This window comes from Limulus polyphemus, unplaced genomic scaffold (genome assembly GCF_000517525.1).
Source record: "Limulus polyphemus unplaced genomic scaffold, Limulus_polyphemus-2.1.2 Scaffold5298, whole genome shotgun sequence".
Classification (NCBI taxonomy): domain Eukaryota; kingdom Metazoa; phylum Arthropoda; class Merostomata; order Xiphosura; family Limulidae; genus Limulus; species Limulus polyphemus.
In genome coordinates, this window is record NW_013670908.1 from 35,580 (window position 1) to 46,876 (window position 11,297).

The following is an 11,297-nucleotide window of genomic DNA, read 5'->3' on the forward strand; positions in this document are numbered from 1 at the left end:
AAACCACACTTGGTAAAATATATATACAGTCAGTCACTTACTCAAAACCACACTTGGTAATATATATACAGTCAGTCACTTACTCAAAACCACACTTGGTAATATATATACAGTCAGTCACTTACTCAAAACCACACTTGGTAATATATATATACAGTCAGTCACTTACTCAAAACCACATTTGGTAATATATATACAGTCAGTCACTTACTCAAAACCACACTTGGTAAAATATATACAGTCAGTCACTTACTCAAAACCACACTTGGTAATATATATATGATATCTGGAATAATCAATTCATGTTTTTGATTATTTAGAGACAACTAATTATATTAAAAAGATGATACAAATCCACACGAAACTCCAGTCTCCACCTTTTTTAGTTTTTTTTCTAATAAACTTAAGTGTTCAGATAACTATAAATTTGGATATTTATAAATCTATTCTTAGTTAGATTTTGAGCTGATGTTTGTTTGTTTTCCAGCCACTGTTTGTTTGTGTTTTTATATTCATGTTTATGTAAAGAGCTTGAGATGTAAACTCAACCAGGAAAGCTTTTAGTGTTGTTTTTGTATATATAACACACTTACGATGAGCCAGAAAGTTTAATGTTTAGTAGATAACGTTGTTCGATTAACAATCAATATAATGTTGTCCTTCAATTAGTTTCACATGAGGCGACTCGAGCAGCTTTGCGTACAGTACCTAGAATCAGCTGTCAATCACAGAAATGTTCTTGTGGCCCTGCAGAATGCATCAGATCTTAAATTGGACTTCATCAAGGTTAGTATTCTTTGCTTGATCAGTCAGGTTGTGGAGTTGTTACTTGGTTTTACCTAGAATCAGCTGTCAATCACAGAAATGTTCTTGTGGCCCTGCAGAATACATCAGATCTTAAATTGGACTTCATCAAGGTTAGTATTCTTTGCTTGATCAGTCAGGTTGTGGAGTTGTTTCTTGGTTTTACCTAGAATCAGCTGTCAATCACAGAAATGTTCTTGTGGCCCTGCAGAATGCGTCAGATCTTAAATTGGACTTCATCAAGGTTAGTATTCTTTGCTTGATCAGTCAGGTTGTGGAGTTGTTTATTGGTTTTACCAAACACGTTAACAATATATGTATAGTCATTGTTGTATTGTCATATTGTTTGTCACCTGCTTGGAAGTTTATTGTTTCCTCTGAACTACTAATGTGAATTCTTGCTGTACAAACGTGAATATGGAGACTTGTTTGGCTATGTCACGAAATTTAACCTGTCATTTTCTAGTCATGTTGTCATGCTTTGCCCAACAGTACAGTTGTAGTCTCCTGTACAATTTAGCTTCTTTTTTTATGAAGATACTAATTAAATGTTTGTTTTTAACATGTTTGTACAGTCCAGCTAGTGTTGCGCTAACAATAAATGTTAAGCAAGCTGTTTGTGGTTCCTTGAGTATGTACCCGAGCCGTATGTGGTTCATTGAATTAGACAAACTGATAGGTTTAATTAATAATATATTTTTAAATCAATAATTTAAAGAATAAAATAAACAAAAGTTATACATTTGTTTAATAAAATATATTAAATTTCAAATTTGATTAGACCTGGTCTCGTCTCTCACGTGAGGCTTCAAGCTTGCACTGGTTGAACGAACTAAACTTATAAGCATGTCTTTGTGAAATGGACAAAAATGTATTGTAATAAAGAAATATTATTGTGTATATTGTCTTTTAATAGAGTTTATTGAGAAAATGCACACCTTTATGGAGATAAAGAGCTTATCCTCCGAATAATTCATTTTTAGAGTAGGCAGCTGTGTTTTTATACAAAGTTTGAAACCCTTGGATATATATTTCAACTCTTTGAGAAGATGGTAAACGCCAGACACCTGGTGTTTAGATCCTGCACTAGTCAAAATATTGCAAGTCAGACGTCAGTCACAAACTGACATTTGTTACCTCATTGTTGAAGCACCCTTGGGGAAAAACTCTGTAAACCCTAAAAACCTAGTGCTTAGATCCTGCACTAGTCAAAATATTGCAAGTCAGACCTCAGTCACAAACTGAGATTTGTTACCTGATTGTTGAAGCACCCTTGGGGAAAACTATGTAAACCCTAAAAACCTGGTGCTTAGATCCTGCACTAGTCAAAATACTGCAAGTCAGACCTCAGTCACAAACTGACATTTGTTACCTGATAGTTGAAGCACCCTTGGGGAAAACTCTGTAAACCCTAAAACCCTGGTGTTTAGATCCTGCACTAGTCAAAATACTGCAAGTCAGACCTCAGTCACAAACTGAGATTTGTTACCTAATAGTTGAAGCACTCTTGGGGAAAGCTATGTAAACCCTAGACACCTGGTGTTTAGATCCTGCACTAGTCAAAATATTGCAAGTCAGACCTCAGTCACAAACTGACATTTGTTACCTAATTGTTGAAGCACCCTTGGGGAAAACTCTGTAAACCCTAAAAACCTGGTGTTTAGACCCTGCACTAGTCAAAACTGAGATTTGTTTCCTGATAGTTGGAGCATAACACTGTATAAACTGTTTTGTTCATATTGTTTTATGAAATACATATACATGATTTTTTATTATAGAAATATTGCTAAAAAAGGTTTGACACTGCTGTTATATCGTAACCACATATTATTTAATAAATAAGCTACTGTGTTCAAAACTAATTAACTTAAAAATTGAGAAGTATACAATATTGTCATTAGTTTATTTAGCATTTTATCATGCATGTCGTGCTAGAAAAATTATGGTTGCCAGCTACGATGCTATATATCCTTTAAAAGGACTTACATTAAAACGTTTTAATGAAAGTTTTAAGTGATGTAACTTCTTTGTTTAATTTTTCATTTATTATCTGATTATTTTCCAAAGTTATGAAATTAAATTCCAAACTAACCAACTTGGTTATCATGCCCATTAAAGGTCTAATGAAAATGGTTCTTTGATTCTGTTTTTATGTTTTAAAAAACCAATTGCCAACTAGAGTATTTTTATCTTCTCAGGTTACAGATGATTTTTTTCATGTTTTATTATTTTGTGTGTGTGTTTAGTGTTGCAGTACCTAGCAATGCTTTAAACATGGGGATAAAGATTTTTCATGTTTGTTCAATAAAATGGGTCTAGTGCAGAATTTTTCCTTATGTTTTTTTAATTTGTAAAAGATGAATAATGAGGCTTATATCAACTGATGAGTTAAAATATTTAATGCATGTATTATGTTAGTATTTTTATAAAGATGGATATAATATTATAGTGACATTTAGCGGCAACAAAGTATCACGTTATATAATATAAAAAACTTACAGGTAAACAAAAGCTAATACGCATTTGAGTGAACTAGAAGTACTTGCTGAGTTGACATAACACATGTTTGATTTTATATTCTAGGAATTCTGCCTCAAGTTTATTGTAAAGGAGAGTAATTACAACCAGATCGTGATGAGTAAAGAGTTTGAAACTATTGCGCAGCCTCTCATGGTGGAAATTATACGACGGCGACAAGTGCCCGCTGTTCGACCTTTAACCGAACCGCAGTGCGACTTGGCAGGTATTGTCCAGTCGAACATGTAATTAAACTACAGTTTATAAGCCTAGAGTTCTGGGTTGGATCCCCACAGCAGACAAGAGTGCATGTGGCACACTGTGCAGCTTTTTAAAAAATTATGCTTGTTTCTAGTCCTAAAGTGTACCCACCTTCCACGAGTTTGGATGGTGAAGTATCTTTTTCCAACGCGACTTTTATTTTACATTTAGTCTTGCTTGTCAACCAAACTTTTGACATGAAGGAGAAAGGATTGAGTTTTGCATGTTCAATACATAAACAGATATCGTGTAATAAGAAGTGTATATTTGAGTTGTTTTGGTACCGTAGTAAGAAAAGTACTTTAGATTTACGCAAAACAAAACAACCACACTGCTTAAAAGAAAGTTACGAACTTGGTGTTGTTTTTATATTTGAACCAGTTAGAGATTTTTTTTGAACATAGAAATATTTATATAGAATGATAAATTTGTTTATTTTTTTACATGATATTAATGTTAAAAAAATTGCCGAAGCACGATTATAATAAACAAAATTTTTAATGGGTCTTGTAAGTCCTCTTCAATCACCAATAAAGCAACCTAAAATAATTTAGGTATTTTTAATCATGTTATTTAAATATCTAAATTATTTTAGACTGCTTTATTAGTGATTGAAAAGGCCTTAAAAACCCCTTTAATATTGTATATAAATCACTGTTATAAGAGGCCTAACTTTATTTCTTTGATTTGCCAGCCCAAGCTGTGTTGATGAGCCTTCAATAGGTGAAACTGCAGTCCACAGCAAAGGGTACGGCCAATCGTTAGGCCTCTGCGTCACAGATTCTCCTTTCAATTTTACCTTTGGTGAAATTAAAAATAAATCTGTAACGTATATATGTATGTAATCGTTAAACTAATTTTTTTGTTTATTAATAGAGCAATGAGAGACCTCTACAAACAATTTATTTAATACACAAAGAAGAATTTTGATATCTTAGAATTAGAATGTAAACCTAAAAAACATGGGTGTACTCATTTCTTTTATTTTTTTGCTTGAGGCGAAAAGGTCAAGCTACTTCCATTTCCTACTCCTCAACTCAAAAATTATATATGTACAGCTCTGGTTAATAAGTAACGAAGATATGGTTATGATACAAAAAAAGTTTTTTTCTGTTTTGAGTACTGAGAAATAATAATATATATTCTGTTTCTAAGACTGTAAACAAGAATAAAATGGACGGTGTTTCAAAATAAATGGAAGATGGAAATTGATATGTGGATTATAAAATCATAGTTTGATATTGTTACGGAGGATATAAAAATGCAGTGTAGCGTTTTAACAGTGGTTTGACATTGTTGTAGAAGACAAACTTCAGTAGTTATTTTAACAGTGGTTTGACATTGTTGTAGGGTACAAACTTCAGTAGTTATTTTAACAGTGGTTTGACATTGTTGTAGAAGACAAACTTCAGTAGTTGTTTAACCAGTAGTTTGACATTGTTGTAGAAGACAAACTTCAGTAGCTGGTTAAACAGTGGTTTGACATTGTTATAGAGGACAAACTTCAGTAGCTGTTTAAACAGTAGTTTGACATTGTTGTACAAGACAAACTTCAGTAGTTGTTTAAACAGTAGTTTGACATTGTTGTAGAGGACAAACTTCAGTAGCTGGTTAAACAGTGGTTTGACATTGTTATAGAGGACAAACTTCAGCAGCTGTTTAAACAGTGGTTTGACATTGTTGTACACGACAAACTTCAGTAGTTGTTTAAACAGTGGTTTGACATTGTTTTGAAGGATTAAAATACTAGCCTTTAATTCTTGCAGGTACAACTTTAGAGCAAGATATGGAAGCATTCCTGAAGGGCACTGGCACAGAATTCTGTGACATCACTTTGATGCTGGATGACCAACCAATCCCGGCTCACAAGGCAATTCTTGCTGCAAGATGTAGCTACTTCGAAGCCATGTTTCGTTCTTTCATGCCTGAAAACAACACTGTCACAGTATGTTATATGGAAACATTTAGTTTTATTTACATAGTTTTATCTTTAAATCATTATATCTTCAAATTCAAGAATAAACCAACCATTATGAACCTAGATGTAGTCTGTTATGTACATGATTTAAACTAATGGTTAATGAGGATGGTTCTTGGAATCTTGCTTAGTTTTGGGCTAAACAAGACCATTAACCAAACCAGATGTAGTCTGCTATTTACATGATTTAAACTAATGATTAATGAGGATGGTTCTTGGAATCTTGCTTAGTTTAGGGCTAAACAAGACCATTAACCAAACCAGATGTAGTCTGCTATTTACATGATTTAAACTAATGATTAATGAGGATGGTTCTTGGAATCTTGCTTAGTTTAGGGTTAAATAAGACTATTAACCAAATCAGATGTAGTCTACTGTATACATGATTTAAACTAATGGTTAATGAGGATGGTTCTTGGAATCTTGCTTAGTTTTGGGCTAAACAAGACCATTAATCAAACCAGATGTAGTCTGCTATGTACATAATTTAAACTAATGGATAATGAGGATGGTTCTTGGAATCTTGATTTGTTTAGGGCTAAACAAGACCATTAACCAAACCAGATGTAGTCTGCTATGCACATGATTTAAACTAATGGTTAATGAGGATGGTTCTTGGAATCTTGATTAGTTTAGGGCTAAACAAGACCATTAACCAAACCAGATGTAGTCTGCTATGTACATGATTTAAACTAATGGTTAATGAGGATGGTTCTTGGAATCTTGATTAGTTTAGGGCTAAACAAGACCATTAACCAAACCAGATGTAGTCTGCTATGTACATGATTTAAACTAATAGTTAATGAGGATGGTTCTTGGAATCTTGCTTAGTTTTGGGCTAAACAAGACCATTAACCAAACCAGATGTAGTCTGTTAAGTACATGATTTAAACTAATGGTTAATGAGGATGGTTCTTGGAATCTTGCTTAGTTCAGGGCTAAACCAACCATTAACCAAACTAGATACAGTATGCTGTGCTCATGTTTTCAGCTGATGGTTAATTTAGGTGTTTAATTTTTCAGATTGCCATTGGTGAAATGATTCCTTCAATGCAGTCTTTCCATACGTTGCTACGGTATATCTACTATGGAGATGTTACCATGCCTCCGGAGGATTCTTTGTATCCTTGCTTTGTTTCAAAATTCAGCTCAACTGTGCAGTTGCTGAAGATCAATATATTTTGATACAAGTGTAGTTTTACTTAGAGCTTGAGGGGATTGCCTTTTTTTTTGTTGTTGTGGTTGTTGATGTGGGAGGGTGTGTGAGAGTTTCCAAGCTATTTGCACATCATTTCAGGCACCATTTTGTTGCAAGAAATGTTATCAATTCTCCCTCTTGGACACATTCTGCGGCACGCTGACCAGTATGTTATCCCACATAATTATTTAAATATAGAATTCTAAACTAGCAAGTTGGTTTGATGAAATGAGTTAAAATACAGTGTGTGAAATACAATTAATAGAAAAAAAACCTCTAGAACTGTTTTTAGTGTACATTTTACATATTTCTCATTGAATTGATTTTGGTGTAAGTTTTACAAATTTCTTTAAAGACTGTTATTAGATGCAACTGTTATTAAATTTGCACAATCAGTTGGGGGGGGGGGTTAAATTCCACTCTGTTCTTCTTACATGATGAATTATTGTGTTGTGGCAAACTTCATTCACCACCAATATTCTGGGTATTTTTTAGTCAATTTTAGTACATTTCGTACTGAAAATAAAGATCATTGTGGAATTAAGTGTGCAAGAAAACCCATGATATAACTAACTGTAAAGTGCAATACCGTGACTAACTGTAATGTGAAATACCGTGACTAACTGTAATGTGATTTAGTGTAACTAACTGTAATGTGGAATACCATGACTAACTGTAATGTGTAATACTGTGACTAACTGTAATGTGCAACACTGTGACTAACTGTAATGTGCAATACTGTGACTAACTGTAATGTGATATAGTGTAACTAACTATAAAGTGCAATACCGTGACTAACTGTAATGTGAAATACCGTGACTAACTGTAAGGTGCTATAGTGTAACTAACTGTAAAGTGCAATACTGTGACTATACTGTGTGATCGTTTGTTCATGAACCTAGATGGGATAATAAAACTTTGTTAGCATCAGTATTAAAGTTATATGATGGTTTGTTATTCTGGGCCCCAAAGTGTTTGATGATACAGCAGTTTTGGAATCAGGTAGTAATGTTACTTGGACATCAGTAATGTTTGGTTATTTAGTGTTCTAAAACTCAATGAGTCGTGTTACTTGGACATCAGTAATGTTTGGTTATTTAGTGGTCTAAAACTCAATGAGTCGTGTTACTTGGACATCAGTAATGTTTGGTTATTTAGTGATTTAAAACTCAATGAGTCGTGTTACTTGGACATCAGTAATGTTTGGTTATTTAGTGATCTAAAACTCAGTGAGTCGTGTTACTTGGACATCAGTAATGTTTGGTTATTTAGTGATCTAAAACTCAGCGAGTAATGTTACTTGGACATCAGTAATTGGTTATTTAGTGATCTAAAACTCAGTGAGTTGTGTTACTTGGACAACAGTTATGTTTGGTTATTTAGTGATCTAAAACTCAGTGAGTTGTGTTACTTGGACAACAGTAATGTTTGGTTATTTAGTGATCTAAAACTCAATGAGTAATGTTACTTGGACATCAGTAATGTTTGGTTATTTAGTGATCTAAAACTCAGTGAGTCGTGTTACTTGGACATCAGTGATGTTTGGTTATTTAGTGATCTAAAACTCAGCGAGTAATGTTACTTGGACATCAGTAATGTTTGGTTATTTAGTGATCTAAAACTCAATGAGTAATGTTACTTGTACAACAGTAATGTTTGGTTATTTAGTGATGTAAAACTCAGCGAGTCGTGTTACTTGGACAACAGTAATGTTTGGTTATTTAGTGATCTAAAACTCAGCGAGTCGTGTTAGTTAAACTTCATTCATCTGGAAGTTGTTGCCTCTAACCATTTAACTTTCAGGTACCTCTTCTCAGCTCCTTACTTCTATGGTTTTACCAACAATAGACTCCAGGTAAGTTTTATTCAAGTGTATATTTTTAATACTGCATTAATAAACATGTTTTCTGGAAGAGTGAGAGTGTTTGTTTTCTAAAACAAACCTGTATTTAGCGATTTAGTGAAAGTAACAGAGGATTGCACAAGAAATGTTGGTTATATTAAAACTGATTATCAGTTGATACAAACAAGAGAACTGTGTTTATTCAATTGGATGTATAAATCATTCATATTAAAATACAGCTGGATGTTAAAACTGTTTATCAGTTGATACAAACAAGGTGTTTATTCAATTGGACGTATAAATCATTCATATTATATACAGTTGAATTTTTTTCTAAACATTTGTTAAAGCTGAATGATGAAGTGATGTCACTACTTTAACATCATGAAGACCAATCTATGTTTTAAGCACAACCACAAAGACATATTACTGAGTATGAGCTCCATTATAAGACAGTAGCAATTAGTATACAGCTAGAAAACTTTTATAATTATATGTTTTAAACATTTCGACTTGAGTAGAGCCGTATTTATGTTATAGGAAGGGTCGTTTAGATAGAAAAAGAAACTATGTTTGGAATTCTCATAAGCTACCGATAGAGAGATGTCTGAGAGTTGTAAGATCACTGTTCCTTCCCACTCTTCTCCGCAAGTCTTACAGACCCTTTCTGGGAGTAACAAAAAATTTCACTAGAGAATCTGATGATTTGTTTACATTGAAATGCTTCATTTGTCTTGTTTCTAGTTGAAGATGATACATAGCATTTATCTATGTAACTTCTTTTATTATGAAATATTTTAGAGAACATAACCTTCGTTCTCATGTTTTGTTTCAGCAACATGACAATGTTCACATAAAAGGCAAAACTTGTCATTAAACTGTTATACCGTATAGAATTCCTGTTTCTGGTGTATGCAGTCCCCTTTTGGTTCAACCATTTTATCATAAGGATAAAAGCAGAAATTCTTTCAAAAAGAATCTGTATTATACTCTCTAAACAAACAAAAAAAATAGTTTTATACTTGCAATCATGCTGCTACGTTAGCTTATGTGAGAGACGGTGGTGAGTCTTCGAACTTACAACGCTATATTCTGAAGTTCGATTCCTCGTGGTGAACACAGCAGATAGCTCAACATGGCTTTGCCCTAAAACAAAGAAACTATTAAATTTTTGCTGTCACAGTCCTTTTAAAAAACGTTAAGTAAACCTTCAGTATAAAGATGTTTAGTGCTACAGGTGACAACTGAATGTGTTCTCATGAGTTCTAGAGACAATCTAGTTGCTGTTTTTATGAATGACTTTATCGTAAATGTAATCTCTTTATCGTTATAAGAAAGAATATAATGAGTCTTCCGTCGATTTGTCTGGAAATAAAGACGCCAAAGCACTTGTTAATTGTTTCACAAACTTGCTGCAATAGGAGAACTGAAAAAGTTAGAGTCGTGATTCTACTCGTGTGTACGTGTCATTTGTAAAGATTGACACAAACTGATAGTCTTGTAACTTTTTATCATATACTTAATCAATACATCTTAGTGATACAAGCCACTTATGGTGTACATTTTTATATTTTATATCTAGGTGTTTTTTGTTGCTGTTTTTTTTTTTCTTAAACTATATTTTATTTCTTGTATATAGGCTTTTTGCAAGCAAAACTTGGAGATGAATGTAACGTTTGAAAACGTAATCCAGGTGAGCATCTCGTAGAGTGGATAGTTGATGGAGTTATCACAGTCCTTAAATTACTGTTACTTAGTTAGATCTTTAAGGTTTATTCATACGTCAGTTCAGTTTCAATAACAACGAATGCTGTTACTTACATAGATCTTTAAGGTTTATTCATACGTCAGTTCAGTTTCAATAACGACGAATGCTGTTACTTAACGTCAGTTCAGTTTCAATAACAACGAATGCTGTTACTTAACGTCAGTTCAGTTTCATTAACAACGAATGCTGTTACTTAACATCAGTTCAGTTTCAATAACAACGAATGCTGTTACTTAACGTCAGTTCAGTTTCAATAACGATGAATGCTATTACTTAACATCAGTTCAGTTTCAATAACGACGAATGCTGTTACTTAGTTAGATCTTTAAGGTTTATTCATACGTCAGTTCAGTTGAAACTGAACTGACGTTAAGTAACAGCATTCGTGTTATTGAAATAACAACGAATGCTGTTACTTAACGTCAGTTCAGCATTCGTTGTTAATGAAACTGTTACTTAGTTAGATCTTTAAGGTTTATTCATACGTCAGTTCAGTTGAAATAACAACGAATGCTGTTACTTAACGTCAGTTCAGTTTCAATAACAACGAATGCTGTTACTTAACGTCAGTTCAGTATCAATAACGAATGCTGTTACTTAACGTCAGTTCAGTATCAATAACTACGAATGCTGTTACTTAGTTTTTACCTTAATACTTTGGATGCTAATCGTGATGTAAACCCACGCTATCATTATGGTTTGTTCGTATCATCTGACAAGTTTTCATGCTATTAGTTACCAATTTTACTTTTATCCTGATTAAGCTTGATTTTATTTGTTGATAAAACCTGTGGAATTTGTATTTGCAAAGCATGTCTGAATGTTTTTATTGTAATTATGATTAGTAGTTTTTATTGTAATTATGATTAGTAGTTTTTAAGGTTATTATGATTAGTAGTTTTCAAAACTACTAATCATAATAACCTTT

The 11,297-nt window shown here is 33.1% G+C and overlaps 1 protein-coding gene across 4 annotated transcripts in view; it reads left to right on the plus strand.

Moving 5' to 3' along the window:
* The window catches only part of LOC106472396 (leucine-zipper-like transcriptional regulator 1), a 34,525-nt gene that overhangs the window by 18,761 nt on the left and 4,467 nt on the right, over positions 1–11,297 (plus strand). For all 4 annotated transcript variants that reach the window (XM_013933040.2, XM_022400974.1, XM_022400976.1 and 1 more), the window contains exons 15-20: positions 670–786; positions 3,388–3,547; positions 5,349–5,527; positions 6,584–6,681; positions 8,562–8,613; positions 10,241–10,294. In XM_013933040.2, coding sequence (XP_013788494.1) covers positions 670–786; positions 3,388–3,547; positions 5,349–5,527; positions 6,584–6,681; positions 8,562–8,613; positions 10,241–10,294 — 660 coding nt within the window. The remainder of the gene's footprint in view (positions 1–669; positions 787–3,387; positions 3,548–5,348; positions 5,528–6,583; positions 6,682–8,561; positions 8,614–10,240; positions 10,295–11,297) is intronic.